Source organism: Somniosus microcephalus, chromosome 2 (assembly GCF_052327205.1).
Source record: "Somniosus microcephalus isolate GS21.2 chromosome 2, FLI_Smic_1.0, whole genome shotgun sequence".
In the NCBI taxonomy this organism is placed as follows: domain Eukaryota; kingdom Metazoa; phylum Chordata; class Chondrichthyes; order Squaliformes; family Somniosidae; genus Somniosus; species Somniosus microcephalus.
Genome location: NC_140988.1, coordinates 270,759,756 through 270,775,977, shown reverse-complemented (window position 1 = coordinate 270,775,977; position 16,222 = coordinate 270,759,756). Strand labels below are relative to the sequence as shown.

The 16,222-nt window shown below is 44.2% G+C and overlaps 1 protein-coding gene across 1 annotated transcript in view; it reads left to right on the top strand.

The window, feature by feature from the left end:
* mtrex (Mtr4 exosome RNA helicase) overlaps positions 1-16,222 on the top strand; it is a 233,156-nt gene that overhangs the window by 125,771 nt on the left and 91,163 nt on the right. The window contains exon 16 of the mRNA XM_085971986.1: positions 10,123-10,273. Coding sequence (XP_085828112.1) covers positions 10,123-10,273 — 151 coding nt within the window. The remainder of the gene's footprint in view (positions 1-10,122; positions 10,274-16,222) is intronic.

The following is a 16,222-nucleotide window of genomic DNA, read 5'->3' as shown; positions in this document are numbered from 1 at the left end:
GGGGCTGGTGCTCCCTTCGATAATGCCCTCCTTCAGGAGCCGCTCCACCTCAGAGCTAATAAAAGCTTTGTCCCCGACGCTGTACCGCCCGCTCTTGGTAGCGATGGGTTTACAGTCGCGGGTGAGGTTAGCGAACAAGGGAGGGGGGGGGGGACTTTTGAGTGTGGAAAGGCTGCAAGTGGTGTGCGGCGGGCGATTTAAAAGGTGTTGGTTGCAGACTGTGAGTGGGGGGAGGGGTCCACCGTATGCTAATGTGACACTTTTAAGGTGGCACTGAAAATCCAACCCTAGCAGCACGGCAGCGCAAAGACGGGGCAGGACAAGAAGTTTAAAATTTTTATATTCTGTGCCCCTAACCGAAAGGGTCACCACACAGTAGCCGCCGACGTCCATTGAATGGGACTTAGACGCCATAGAAATCCGATGGCGCGTTGGCAGGACCGTGAGGGAGTGGCTACGTACCGTGTTGGGGTGAATAAAACTCTCTGCTCCTGCTGTCAAATAGGCAAGTGGCGGCGCGGCCGTTTACCGTGATGTCCATCATGGACCTGGACAGATGATGAGGCATGGCTTGATCCAGCGTAACGGAGGCCAGTGTATGGCTTAGTGAGTCGATATGGTCGTCCGACGAGACGGTGGTCGAGTCCGGAGACACAATGGCGGTTGAGTGCGGCGGACAAAATGGCGGCGGCCATGATTCAGGTCCCCACGCGGCCGGAGGTGCACAAAATGGCGGATAAGATGGCTGCCCCCATGGTTCGCACGCGGCGCTGCTGGCGTTCGCGGGTTTCCCCCTGCAGGCATTGGCGTAATGGCCTTTCTTCCCGCAGCCCGAGCAGGTAGCGGTCTTAGCCGGGCAGCGCGCTCTAGGGTGTTTTAACTGGCCACAGAAATAGCATTTTTGGGCCTGGTTACGGGGCATCGCTGCGGTTGGTACCGGGGGCGGCGGTCCCGGTTGATTTCGGGACATCACTGCAGCAGTTGGTACCGGGGGCGGCGGTCCCATGTCCCAAGGTCGCGATGGCCATGGCGCGGCGCCATTACGTGAGTATGCTTCGAGGTTTCGGTGGGCCGCATCTAACGAGCGCAAGGGCTACGGCCGTCTTCAGGTCGAGCTCCTTGCTTTCGAGCAGTCTCTGCCGGGAGTAGTCGGACTGGAGGCCCCTAACGAAGGCATCACAGGTAAGTCCCTCCGCATGCCCGCAGCCGTTAACTCCTTACAGTCGCAGTCCCTGCAGAGTGTCTGTAACGCCCGTAAAAATGCCTCTATCGATTCCCCCGGTTGCTGCCTGCGGGATCCCAAGAGGTGTCTGGCGTAAATCGTGTTCACTGGGCGCGTGTATTGCCCTTTTAGTAGTTCGAGGGCCGCCGTGTACGTAGTAGCGTCCCGGATGAGTGTATATACTTGAGGGCTCACCTGGGCGGTCAAAACTTTTAGTTCTCCTCCGATGTCACGGCGGAGGCTTCTAGGAAGGATGCAAAGCAGCTCAGCCAGTGTTCAAAATTGGTCGATGAACCCGCTGCTTGAGGGTCGAGGTCCAGGCATGCTGGTCTGAGGGCTCGCAGCAACGCCTGCTGTTGTTGCTGCTCAGTTCCGGACATTTTACTTTTAGTTAATAAAATTGATACGCTTATCAATTACTCCATAAAAGGCGATGAATTAGGAAAGTAATGAAGAGGTTTTTATTAACTAAAGAACAGAGCATGCCTCTCGTGGCCAACTGGTTCCAAGAAGGAAGTGGGTTGCCGAAACACCCACCTTTATACCTGGTCATGTGGGCGGAGCCAGCTGAGGCATGCATTGGTACACAGCGCCAACCAGAGGTAACAATATGCAATAACGATAACCGTAGGATACAATAACAGTGGTTTACCACAAAGAGCGGGGGAGTTATCCCCGGTGTCCTGGCCAATATTTATCCCTCAATCAACATAACAAAAACAGATTATCTGGTCATTATCACATTGCCGTGTTTCCTACATTACAACAGTGTCTACACTTAAATGGCTGTAAAGTGCTTTGGGATGTCCGGAGGTCATAAAGACGCTATATAAATGCAAGTCTTTTTTTCAATCTGTAGTACACTCAACACTGACTGTACAATAAAGCAAACAGAATGCTGAGTTATATCGGCGAATGAGTGGAATACAAGCTGTCCAGTGCTTTGGTTAGGCTGCCCTTTGAATAGTATGTTCAGTTCTGATTACCAAGACACAAAGGAAGCATTCAAACCATGGAAGCATTCCAGAGAAGGGTCACAAAGCTGATCCCTAGTGTCATAGAGGGCCGAGTTGTGAAAAATGTTGAACAATGATGTAGAACAGCAATGGGAAACATTTAAAACGGTGTTCAACAAAGTCCAGGAAAAATAGATTCTGCTAAAAATCAAGAACATGCTAAACACTAATGAGATGCCATGGATGAATAAAGCCATAAGGGAAAAACTGAGGTTAAGGAAAGAGGCATACATTAAGTACATGGACAGCAGGGGAGAGCATGATAAGGGAGAATACAAAGAGATTAGGAGAGAAGGCAAAAAAAATTAGGAAGACAAAGAGGAACTATGAAATTAAATTATTAAGGAACATAAAACAAAATAGTAAAATATTTTACAGACACACAAATTTAAAAAAGGAAGGTTGGAATGGGAATAGGGCCACTAAGCGATGGACAGGATAATACCACAGGCAGCAATAGATGGCAGAAATATTAAATAATTACTTTGCTTCAGTATTTACTAGGGAGATAGAACAGTTGGACATGACATTGGATGATGAGATTAGCAATGAAATAACTGCACTTAAAATAAAAAGAGGCGATATATTAAATAAACTAATCAAACGCAAACTGGTTTGGACGGATTACATCTGCGCGTTTTGAAAGAATCTAGGGAAGAGATAGCAGAGGCATTATTACACATATTTAATCATTCGTTAGAAAAAGGTGTAGTGCCAGAGGACTGGCAGATAGCTAATGTAATACCTATATTTAAGAAGGCAGATAGAACATGTCCAGAGAACTATAGACCAGTTAGCTTAACATCAGTAGTAGGAAAAATAATGGAATTCGTACTAAAGGGGAAAAATAATGGAATTCGTACTAAAGGAGAAAATAGAAGAACATCTAGAAACCAAAAATATAATAATAAACAGTCAGCATGGATTTCAAAAGGGAAAGTCTTGCTTGACCGACCTCATTGAATTTTTTGAAGAGGTAACATAGAGAATAGACAAGGGTAATACAGTAGATGTAATTTATCTAGCTTTTCAAAAGGCCTTCGATAAGGTACCACATAATAGACCAATGAATAAGGTCAGAGAATGTGGAGTCAGGGGACAACCAGCAGAATGGATAGCTAGCTGGCTTCAAGACAGAAAGCAGAGAGTAGGGGTAAAGGGTAGCTATTCAGAATGGCAGAAGGTGGGAAGTGGTGCTCCACAAGGATCAGTGCTGGGACCAATTTATATTAACAATTTAGACTTTGGAATCAAAAACACAATTTCTAAATTTGCAAATGGCACCAAATTGAGGGGGTGGGGGGATAATCAATACTGAGGAAGGCTGCAACAAATTACAGGAAGACATTAATAAACTTGCAGAATGGGCATATAATTGGCAAATGAATTTCAACACCGATAAATGTGAGATTACATTTTGGTCGGAAGAATAGGGAGGTCACTTGTTACTTGGAGGGTTTTGAGTCTCGGTGGGGTAGAGGAGCAAAGTGATCTCGGAGTACAAATACACAAATCACTACAAGTAGCGACACAGCTTAACAAGGCCATAAAAAAAAAAGCAAACCAAGCACTTGGGTTTATTTCTAGAGGGACAGAATTGAAAAGTACAGGAAACTTTGTGCTATCCGGAGGTGAGCTATCCGGCAATCTGGAGCCACCGGCAAAAATCAGCAGCCGTTTTTTATTCTTTTTTGTTTTTTTTTTTGCTTTGTTTGAACAGTTAAGCTGTGCAAGGTCTGTAGCTATAGCAACAGCTTCAGCTACAGAGCTTTAGGGCCACACCCGAGTGTTTAGAAGCTGTTGCTAAGCAACAGTGTTTGTTGTCAAATACGGAGATAAGAATCTCCGTATCTCAACATTAACTCTGGAGAGTACGGCAGTTTTGAGGCAACGGCAGCAGCTCGGTCCCGTGGGTGCCGGATAGCACAAAGTTTCCTGTAGTGAAGTTACGCTAAACTTGTATCGATCCTTGGTTAGACCACACTTGGAATACCGCATACAATTCTGGTCACCATATTATAAAAAGTATATAGAGGCACTGGAGAGGGTGCGGAGAAAATTTTACAAGGGTGATACCAGAAATGCGAGGGTATACCTATCAGGAAAGGATGAACAGGCTGGGTCTCTTTTCTCTTGTAAAGAGAAGGCTGAAGGGTGGCCAAATAGAGGCCTTTAAAATTATGGAAGGTTTTGATAAAGTAGATACAGAGAGAGTGTTTCCACTTGTGAGGCAGAGCAAAACTCGAGGCCATCAAGAAAAGATAGTCACCAAGAAATCAAATAGGAAATTCAGAAGAAACTTCTTTACCCAGAGAGGTGAGAATGTGGTTGAAGCGAATATTATAGATGTATTTAAGAGGAGGTTAGATAAGCATATGAGGGAGAAGGGAATAGACCGTTACGATGATAGAGCTAGATGAGGAAAGATGGGAGGAGACTCAAGTGGAGCATAAACGCCGGCATGGACTGTTTCTGTGCTATATATCCTATGTAAGCCTATGTAAAACTTCATTCTCAATAGCAGGTGACTGAGAAGGGACATTACAGATGTATAAAAATACTAAGGAGAGTAGAAAAATGTTGATCCTGAGGACTATTTTTGAGTTAAATGATGACTGGTGGATAAGGGGGCATAAAGTACAAACTTGTAAAAGGAAAATTTTGGATTGATGCCATAATTCTTTGCTCAACAAAGTGGAAAAATATATGGAATTGTCTTCTGGGTAGGATAGTGAAGGCAAGAACTTGAGTACTTCGAGATAATTGGATGCTTTGATGGGGGAATCTAGGTTTTGCTGGAAGAATGAGGTAAATGGGCCAAATCGCCTCCCTCATCTGTGTTCATCTTTGTAGCAGAGAAAGTTGAGGGATTTGATGGCTGATTACTCCTTCCTCCTTGGTATGCATTACTACTTTTTGATTTGGTTACATGTATTTAGTCAGATATTTAATAACTTAATACTGATAGTAATTTTTTGCCCTGTTGGTGTGTGGTGTGGTAAGTTATGCTAACCTGACATGTAACACCTCTGAGTTGACGCTTTCAGGTATGAAACCTTTGAAGGGCATAATGTGACTGAGACAAGCTAGCTGCAAGACTTCAAAGCTATGTAGATTTTCAAAAATTAACTGCAGACAAAACATAAGATGCTCTTTTATCCAGATCTATCTGTATATAATTTGTATTACAGTTCCATTAATTTTTTGGGTTGGATAATTTCAGATACTGCAGTAACAGCAACCGTATCTTGTAGTTTCGCATTCTACATTGCCAGTAATATTGACTTCTTCAGATTTAGTTATTTGAAGTTTCAGCGAGTAACAAATGTCTTTTTGTGAGGCAATTAAAACGTTAACCAATTCACTTTTTAGTTCATCAATGTATGTTAAGACATTTTAACTAAAAAATCACTGGGAACATGGAAGCAACCCAGTTCTATTGCATATTTATTTTGATGGACTACTTTCTCAAGTAATTTATGTTGTGCTATCTTCTTCTTGGGACTGTCTTGCACAGTTAATAGTTGTCCCTTGAAGTAAATTGTCCATGAAATAGTGTGAAAATCTCTGGAACACCTTTGCCATTGCATAAAAACTATCCATGATGCTGATAATTGCGTCAGTCCTTGGGCAGGACTGCGTTCATATTTTGGCTTTGAGGTGAAAAATTGCATTGAATATCATGGTTTTACTGTAGTTTGGAAAACAGAACAGCTTGTATACTTGCCAAAATGTAGTCCCTGCTGTATTGTATAATCACTGCTCTGGTTGTGAACTGGGCAAAACTGAAGTAGAATTCATCAAAAGGTTTGCATTTCTGTCAAGTTTGGCCAGTATCTGGCTTTAAACTGGTTTCAATTCTGGATTTCCCTAGAATGTATTTCCAGATGATGTGCACGCATTCTGAGACAATCCTTACCTGTGCAGCAACTTTTTTAAATTTCTCATGGGGCAGAATAACTGGCCCATATTTCCCGTATTCTCTGATGGGAATTTGAAAGCAGTGATTTGAAACCAAAAAATAGAACCTGTGGAATTGGTTCCCAGACTTGTTTTTTAGATGGCTGTGTACCTATTGCCTCACTTAAAATGTAATTGAAAATTGATTTTAAATCAACCTCAACAGTTCTATTAAAATATTGTGCAATGTATATAATATGGAGCAATTTTTTGGTTGCCAAAAAAGTGCCTGTAATTTTAATAAAAGCTGGTCTCTTGAGTCAGGAGAGTTGGCCAGAGAAGTAGAGACTGGTATTTGAAAGAGGTACTTTGTATAAAAATGCTTTTGGCGGGGCGGGGGGGGGACGGGAAACAGAAAGCTGTTGCTATTCCAAATGTGTTTTTTTTGACATTTTACAACTTTATAAAAGTAGTTATGTATTGCTTTTGATCATTTGTGTTGGTATAACAAAGTAGCTCATTTGTGCTTTATAAACACTACTGTTTATATATGTTGAATATTTTGATGGTGGTTTACTTTTTAATGTTAATGCATTCACCTTTTCAATATATTTTGCAGTATTTCATGCCCTTCTGAACTTGATACAGTACACTGTGACTATCAGTTACACACTAAGAAATCTTTGTTTTTAAGAGATGCAAATTGACTCATATATATAGTGTACATCATATATGCAGTACATCTTAACTAACTATTAGTGTATATTCGCATCAGACTTGCTGTGGAGTGCTTTTGTTGTTGGGCACATAACTGAAATATTATGGTTGTCGGAGGTAAATTGGACAAAAGTGTGATCGCAATTTGAAGTTAAGAATTGTTGAGTCTGTGGATCCAGGTGTGCAGTTATTACTTTTCAAGGATTTTGTGTTTCAAACTGAAATTTTAGGATGTACCTAATTTGGAAAAAATCAGTGTTGCTAATTCATGGACAAGAATATTAATATTGTGAGTAAACAATTCAGTATTCAATCAAGTTTCACAAGCTTTCATTCTGAAAAGAGACAACTAGCACTGCTAGAAATACAGTACAGAAAACTGGGAAAGGTTCAAAGATAAAGGGGGAGAAATTTGGTATCGCCCCATTTGGGGGTAGTAGCTTTTGAAATCTGGGAAACTTAGCGGCAGGCGCTAATGATTCCCAGCTTTTGCAAAATTTATTGTTTGCGCTCCAGGGAGGAAGTGGAGTGCTAAATCAAGAGCTCCACTTCCTGCCTGGAGTGCTAAAGGACGCAGGTGGGGCGGTAGTGGTGCAGCGCTGCCGCGATCAGAGGCTCCTTCCCCTCTCTTAAAGGGAAGGGCCATCGCTGCAGGCTCTGCATTGGGACCAGTTAGCTGGACCCTGATGGCAGCCGCGATCCAGTCTGATTAGCCTCATGCACTTCAGCAGAGTGCCGGGCTGATCGATCGTGGCCTAGGAGAATTGAAAAAAAGCATTTTAGAAATTTTCCTACTTACCTCGGCAACTTCCTCTTTAACTTCCGCCACCGAAGCGCCTGGCCTCCTGAACAACGCCTCCTGCAGCTGTCGGTGTTTTCGCCCGGCGATGCTGCAGGGGAACGGAACTGAAGTTCGGGTCTGGAGCGATGACGTCATGATCTCGGCGCAGGAGAGCGTGGCGTTAGGGGTTACCACTGCTGCAAACCGGCAGGTGAATTCCGTAGACGGCGGTACTATTGTCGGGCCCAGGCAGTACGTCGTTAGCGCCCCATTATTGCGTCGCCGAGGCGATAACCGGAGGCCCTAAGGTATCAAATTTCTTCCCCCAAGTGTTGGACTTCTTGCTCAGCTGAAGAACACATGGTCTGAGGCAGTCCAGTTTGAGGAGGCAGAGAAGCCAAGGCTAGGAAGTAAGGGTTCTCTTTTTTTAAGTTCAAAGTCACCCAGTTTGAGGTGCAGAGACATCTTTGGATTCTTATTCTGTATCAAATCACCAGCGAAGCTCCACTACAACAGAACACTGAAGATTATGATCACTTAAAGGCCTTTCTTGCCATAATGCAATGTTATTTAGGGTTGCCATACCTAGTTGCAAGTATTCCTAGAGATTTGATCACACAACCTCTGCAAATGTTCTTGTATTTAGCCTTTACAGGTTGGGTCACCAGTAGTTGAGTATCTTTGGTTGTAGCTTCTACCCAATAGCTGGTATAGGAGAAGTTCAGAGAACCAGGAGCCAAAGAAGGGAAAGTGAGGATGGAGAAGAAGCAAAACCAAAGGTGGGGGAGGGTTTCGCAGGGGGAAATCAGTAACTAATCGTAACTCACTGAATTTGCTCTGATAACTAATATGAAAACTGGTAACACTCAAGATTCCCCTCATAACCAACAGCAATAGAATAACTCACTGATGGTCTATATGCAATTGATAGTGATAGGTGTAACACCCCGATATCCTACGTGCAACAAGTACCCAGCAGACTCGGTGTTTGGAACACTTTTCACAGGACACACTGTCCTCAGCAATGACATTTCTAAATGGGCTCAATAAAGAAGAGTTTTCATAGAATGATAATTACAGCACAGGGGCAGGCTATTTGGCCTCCGGTGCCTGTGACGATGCTGGCACTCTCTCCAGTATCCCCATTCCCCCAGATACTTTTATATTTTTACTCTTTAAATGCTTATCCCATTCCATTTTAAATGATATTCTAGTCCCTGCCTCAACAGCCAATAGTGGTGAAGCATCCCATTGTCTATCGGCTCTCGGTGCAAAAACCTTCATTCTCTCTTTGTTTGCACGAGAAGAACCAAGGACATTCAGTCTCCATCCCCTTGTTCCCAATTCTTCTGTTGTCCTGCCTAAGCCCCAATCTCCTGATCCCCTGTCCCCAGTTTCCCTGTCTCCGATCCACATTTCCCGAGTGTCCCTCTCTCCTACGACTCCAGTCCACTGTCACTCTCTTACATCCTGCACAAGGCCCCAATCCCCTGGCCCTGAGTCCCTGTTCACCTCTTCCAACCCAGCCCTGCACCTTCCCCCATTCTGTGTCTCTCTTTCCACCCTTCCGCAGACACCCGGCTGGTTCTGTTTCCAGTTACCCCTAAGTGGGGTCCGGCATCACCAAGCAGGATGTTTCACTGCAATGCCAGCCACTGATGTCACGGAGTAGGAGGGGCCCACGGCTATGGGGAGAATTTAATGGGCCAAGTTCTCTTGGGCTACGAGGAGCAGTGCCTGGGAGATTCATGCCCCATTCCGGGAGGGTTGGTAACCCTAAAGTTATACAATCATGTTTTTGTTTCAAATAGAATTGATAATCAAATAAGTGTGAGGCAAACAGCTCTTGTTCAGTTGGTCACAAAATCTCTCCTGGGCTGATCACTCTATGACAGTTAACATGTCAGCAGATTGTCAGATCTTCTGTCCTTTCTGTGCTATGCCCATAATAGAAAACCCAAAAAGAACCTGAAACCACCACAGAAAAGTTTCTGCCGCATAGTTTTCTCACTTTTGCTATTGTGTGACCAGTATATACAAATAGTTCAGGGTAAGGCCCAACAATGCCCTCATCTTCGGATATTTTCCAGAAAACATACAGCCTTCTATTATATGTTTTTTAAAATATATTATGAGTGAAGAGATGTATTTAACATTCCTTGAGCTGGGTTGCCTCCTGATAATTTATTGCAGTTGGTGCTGATAAGAGTTGAGGCTAAGCTACAAGATGGCGTGTTTCCTTGCCAAGCCTTAACTATGGTGAAGGTGACAGCCCTGATGAGGAAACCTACCCCCTTGTGGTAAATTTAAAAAATAATGCGGGGTGCTTTTTCTTTTAGACAAGAAGTTAATAAGGTATTGAGGGAGGAATAGGTTTTGAAATATTTGTGACATTTTGTTCTGCAAGACTGCTGTGTGAGTTGGGTCAACTAAAATAATTCTTCTGTTAAGATGTTTTAACAGTTTGATTTTTAAAAATTTTTCAGGGTTCAGCTGATCCCCTTAACAGTGCATTTCATCTGACCTATAACATGGTTTTGAACCTGCTTCGTGTTGAAGAGATCAATCCTGAATACATGTTAGAAAAATCCTTCTACCAATTCCAGAATTACAAGGCAATCCCAGGAGTGGTGGAAAGTGAGTAAAATTATTTCCCCCAAGTTTCACAGTTTGATAACTTGGTCTAAAGCTCATGATCATTATGATGATGTGATCTAAAGATGTACCTATTAAAGGTATTCTTTCATATTAAAGTTTCATACAATCACCACAAATTTCATATTTCTTTTGGTATGGTGAAGTCGGTATAACCAACATCTAATGCATATATTTTCAGTTACAGTGGAGTTCAGTTCCAATAGATTTTGGCAGGTCATTTGATCTAAATGATCACTGCATCTAGTAATTCCAGTTGGGTGGAACAGTCTGATATGCCATACCTGTTGTTGCATGTTAAGGTACTCGCAATTGTTCTTGTGAGGCTCGTCTCTGTACTGAATGCTGCCTAAAGAACCACGACCTCTGGCTGCTCACCCTCCCATTCCAGAACCGTTTATATTCTTTCATGATGTCATGAACCCTGGCACCTGGGAATCAACATACCATTTGGGACTCTGGATCATATCTACAAAATAAGCTATCTACCCTCCTCACTGCAGAATCCCCCACAATCACCATTCACCTATTCTTAGTACCGGTAGTGTTTCATCCACTTGCTCCTTAGAGTAGTCAGTCATGGTTACTCTCCTCTTCACCCTTTTTGTTCACGTCACTAGTACCTAAAAAGGTACACCTATTTGGCCAGCTCTATAGATGATCCCCTTTCTACCCTTGTTGCATTCTGCCCTGTCTGCCGACTGTCACTCCCTCCCAAATGTGAACATAAGAAATAGGAGCAGGAGTAGGCCAATCGGCCCCTCGAGCCTGCTCCACCATTCAATAAGATCATGGCTGATCTGATCCTAACCTCAAATCTTCTATCACTCTCCATCCCACCCGAACCCATGTGATCTCCCGGGAGAGGCGAAAAACCAGATAAAAAACCCAATGGCCAATTTGGGAGAAAAAATCTGGGAAATTCCTCTCCAACCCATCTAGGCGATCGAAACTCTTCCAGGAGATCACTCTGTCCCTATATTTTCTACAGTACTTACCTTCTGTAAAGGCGATCTCCACCCCAGCCAGGAACAGGAATAAAACCATCTCCTGAAATCTAACACAGAATTAGAACACAAGAAGTAGGAGCAGAACCAGGCTACACGGCCCCTGGGCCCGCTCCACTACCCACAGGGCCATGACCATTCCGAACCTAGACTCATGTCCAATTTCCTGCCCGCTCCCCGTAACCCTTAATTCTAGGAAACTATTTCTGTTTTAAATTTATTTAATGATGTAGCTTCCACAGCTTTCTGGGGCAAACCTACCACCCTCTGAGTGAAGAAGTTTCTCCTCATCTCAGTTTTGAAAGAGCAGCTCCTTATTCTAAGATTATGCCCCCTAGTTCTAGTTTCACCCATCATTGGGAACATCCTCACCGCATCCACCCGATCAAGCCCCTTCACAATCTTATATGTTTCAATAAGATCGCCTCTCATTCTTCTGAACTCCAATGAGTAGAGTCCCAATCTACTCAACCTCTCCTCATATGACCACCCCCTCATCCCCGGGATTAACCGAGTGAACCTTCTTTGTACTGACTCGAGAGCAAGTATGTCTTTTCTTAAGTATGGACACCAAAACTGTATGCAGTATTCCAGGTGCGGTCTCACCAATACCTTGTACAACTGCAGCAATACCTCCCTGTTTTTATATTCCATCCCCCTAGCAATAAAAGCCAACATTCCATTGGCCTTCTTGATCACTTGCTGCACCTGCATACTAACTTTTTGAGTTTCGTGCACCAGGACCCCCAGATCCCTTTGTACTACAGTACTTTCCAGTTTCTTGCCATTAAGATAATAACTTGCTCTATGATTTTTCCTGCCAAAGTGCATAACCTCACACTTTCCAGTATTGTATTCCATCTGCCAAATCTCTGCCCACTTACTTAGCCTGTCTATGTCACTTTGCAGGTTTTTTATGTCCTCCTCACTCACTACTTTCCCTCCCATCTTTGTATCATCTGCAAACTTTGATATGTTACACTCGGTCCCTTCCTCCAAATCGTTAATAGAGATTGTAAAGAGTTGGGGACCCAGCACTGACCCCTGTGGAACACCACTAGTTACTGATTGCTGTTGTATCCGTGTGTTAATGGAGACACGGAATGCAGGAGTTGGTTTAACAGGTGTTTACTGAACAAAGTCTGGAGGTGAACTAAAAGATACAAGACGCTATACAGGCTTATATACCCGAGTGGTCACTACCGGTATTACAGTACACAGGGGCTCTTAAAGGTACATACACTACAATTCCTCCCCTTTCAGATAATTAGTACATAACATTTTAAGTAATCATTAATTAACATGAGAACAATAATCTACACATTTGCTGCAGTTAATCAATTATAAGTCAGTGTCTCTGGAGGCTTCCTGACTCGGTCCGGATAGCGCCTCGGTGGTGTAGTAGTTTTTGGTGGTGTAGTAGGTTCTTTTGGCAAGGTCGATTCGACTTGAATGCCAGTGTCGGGTTCATCTGGTTCCAGTATCACCGGATCGGAGGTAGATACTATGGGTATCTCTGCTTCATCATTAGGCGTATAGAGTTGTGGTGTAGGTTGTCCCTTTTCGAATGACACTATGATCTGGTCAGCATGGCGCCTTATTATGCTTTCTCCAATGTCCACGGTATACATCAGCGGTCCTAGTCGTGTGCAAATAGTTCCAGGCTGCCATTTCTCGGTACGGTAGTCCCGGGCCAAAACTTGTTGACCTATCTGGAAGGTTCTAGTTGGCCTTTCATTCATGCCTTGAAATTGCCGGTTCTCTACGTCCCTTCTGATGTTTAGCTTGATCAAATCCAGCCGGCATCTCAGTCTTCTATTGAAAAACATCATGGCGGGAGTTTGGTTTGTAACCACATGTGTTGCATTCCTGTACGCAAACAAGAAGTTATCTACCTTATGTTGTAGATTTATGTCTTCATTACCCATGGCCTTTATGGTCTTCTTGAAGGTCTGGACAAACCTTTCAGCTAATCCATTGGTGGCGGGATGGTATGGGGCGGACGTGTAGTGCTTAACCCCATTGTTTTTTAAGAACTTCCTGAATTCTTCGGACACAAATTGCGGTCCATTATCAGAACAGATCTGTTCAGGCAGCCCATTCCTGGCAAATATGGTCCTTAATACTGTAATGGTTTTTTCCGTGGTGGTGGAGGACATCTTTATTACCTCCGGCCACTTGGAGTGTGCATCAACCGCGATTAAGAACATTGAGTCCATAAATGGACCAGCAAAGTCGATATGTACCCTTTGCCATGGAGATGAGGGCCACTCCCATGGATGTAGAGGGGCTTGTGGTGGGGCGTTTTGGACCTTCTGGCATCCTAGACAGCTCTTGGTCATTTCTTCGATGTCTCCATCGATACCTGGCCACCACACAAACGCTCTGGCTAGGTTCTTCATTTTCACTCCACCCAGATGCCCCTCGTGAAGCTCCTTTAGCACTTTATCCTGGAGTTTGGGTGGAATCACCACTCTGGATCCACACATCAAGGTTCCTCGGCACACTGACAGCTGTTCTCTTCTTTGCGAGAATGCTGGCAACAGTGGTTCGCCATGTGCTGGCCATCCCTTCACCGTTAAATCGTAGACTCGTGAGAGAGTCGGGTCATTTCTCGTTTCCTTTTCAATGGTAGAATTTGTTACTGGTAGACATTCCACTATGGTTGAGTGGAACATCTCCACTGGGTCCACTGTTGGTGCCTCTTCTACCGTTGGCAACGGTAGGCGCGATAAACCGCCAGCATTCCCATGCTGTTTTGATCCTTTGTATTATATGTCATGTTGGTGTGCCCCTAGGAAAAGGGACCACCTCTGTAGCCTTTGCGCTGTCATAATGGGAACGCCCTTTTTAGGGTTGAATATGGAGACGAGGGGTTGATGGTCAGTCAACAAGGTAAATTTTTGTCCGTGTAGGTAATGGTTGAATTTCTTCACTCCCCACACCAGGCTGAGTGCTTCCCTGTCGATCTGGGCATAGTTACGCTCAGCTGAGTTCAATGAGCGTGACGCAAAAGCTATCGGCCGCTCCGAGCCATCAGGGAATCTATACGATAATACCGCTCCTACGCCGTAAGGGGATGCATCGCACGCCAGTCTGATTGGCAGTGATGGGTTGTAATGAGCCAACACTTCCTTGGACGTGATCAAGCCTTTGCATTTATGGAAGGCACGTTTACAGTCTTCACTCCATTTCCAAATTACTCCCGTTTGTAGCAGTGCGTTAAGAGGGTGCAGAACAGTTGACAAGTTCGGTAAAAATTTATGATAGTAATTTATCAATCCCAGGAACGACCTTAATTGTGAGACATTTTCAGGTGCTGGGGCTTTTATGACCGCTTCAATTTTTTCAGGTGACTTATGCAACCCTTCTTCGTTAATTATATGGCCACAATATGATATTTGTTTCTGGAAAAATTCGCACTTGGGGCGATTTGCTCGTAGGCCCCGTTCTCTCAGCCTAGTGAGCACCTGCTCCAAATTGGCAAGGTGCTCGTTGTCGTTTTCTCCTGTTACAAGGATGTCGTCTAGGTAGCATTGAGTCCCCGGAATCCCTTTCAGGACTTGCTCCATAGCTCTTTGCCAGATAGCTGGAGCTGATGCTACTCCGAAAACCAGTCGACTGTACTGGTACAGGCCTTTGTGTGTGTTTATCGTGAGATACTTTTTAGAGGCCTCTTCAACCTCCATCTGTAGATATGCCTGTGCCAAGTCAATTTTGGTGAAACATTTCCCTCCGGATAGTGAGGCGAAAGTATCTTCTATCCTCGGAAGAGGATACTGTACCGTGTGAAGGACCGGGTTTACAGTCACCTTGAAGTCCCCACAGATGCAAATTTTTCTCTGTTCTTCAGATTTATCATTATTCAACGTTTTCTTCATGACCGGGACGATGGGTGTTGCCCACTCGCTCCAATCTACCTTGGATAACACGCCTGCCTTTTCCAAATTCTCCAGCTCTGCCTCGACTGCTGGACGAATTGCGTATGGCACCGGCCTTGCCTTAAAAAACTTGGGAATTGCCGCATCTTCCACTTTTATTGAGGCGGTGACGCCTTTCAAGGTTCCTAGTTCCTGTTGAAACACTTCTTTGGCATTGGCCAAGATGCCTTTTAATCGTTCAGGTATGACGTCATCATTTTTTTTCTTACTGGTCACCGTCAGTGCCTGAATGGAGTGCCAGTCTAAACGTATCTTCCTGATCCATTCACATCCCAACAGCGGTGGACCACCATCTTGCAGAACGTATAAATACAACTTCTGTATTTCCTTGCCGTTGTATACAACAGGCACCCTTATTTTCCCTCTGGGGTATACTTTCTGCCCCGTATATGTCTTCAAGATAATGGATGTGTCTTTCTAAGGTATATGCGGAAATAGCCGCTCGTAATCCCGTCGACTTATGGCGGTCAGAGCTGATCCTGTATCTAGCTCCATTTTAACCGGGGACCCCGCTATCGTGAGGGTAACCCAAATGGTCTGGTAATCTTCATTGGCAATTACATTATGTAATTTGAGACAGCTTAGTCTCTTGTTTCCGGAGTCGCTATCGCTCTTCTGGTCTTCGGAGCTACTGTCTGTCATCATTTGTACCTTTCTGTACTTTTCCTTATTGATTTTTTTTCTGTCAGTGGATTTTTTGGTTTCCAGATCGGCATACACGTGCAATGTGTCCCATCTTTCCGCATTGCCTGCATGCTTTGTCCTTGAACCAGCAGTCCCTCTGGTCATGGGTGGATCTGCCGCAGCGATAACATCTTTCGAAACCCCGTGTCATTTCATGGGTGCCGAAGTCCTGTGGCTTTTGCTGTATCTCTGCAGCTCCTCTTGCTGCTGCTTCGTATGATACAGCCACACTGAAAGCCTTGTCCAGTGTCAAATCTTTCTCAGAAAGTAGCCTTTTTTGTGTTCCTTCACTTAGGAGA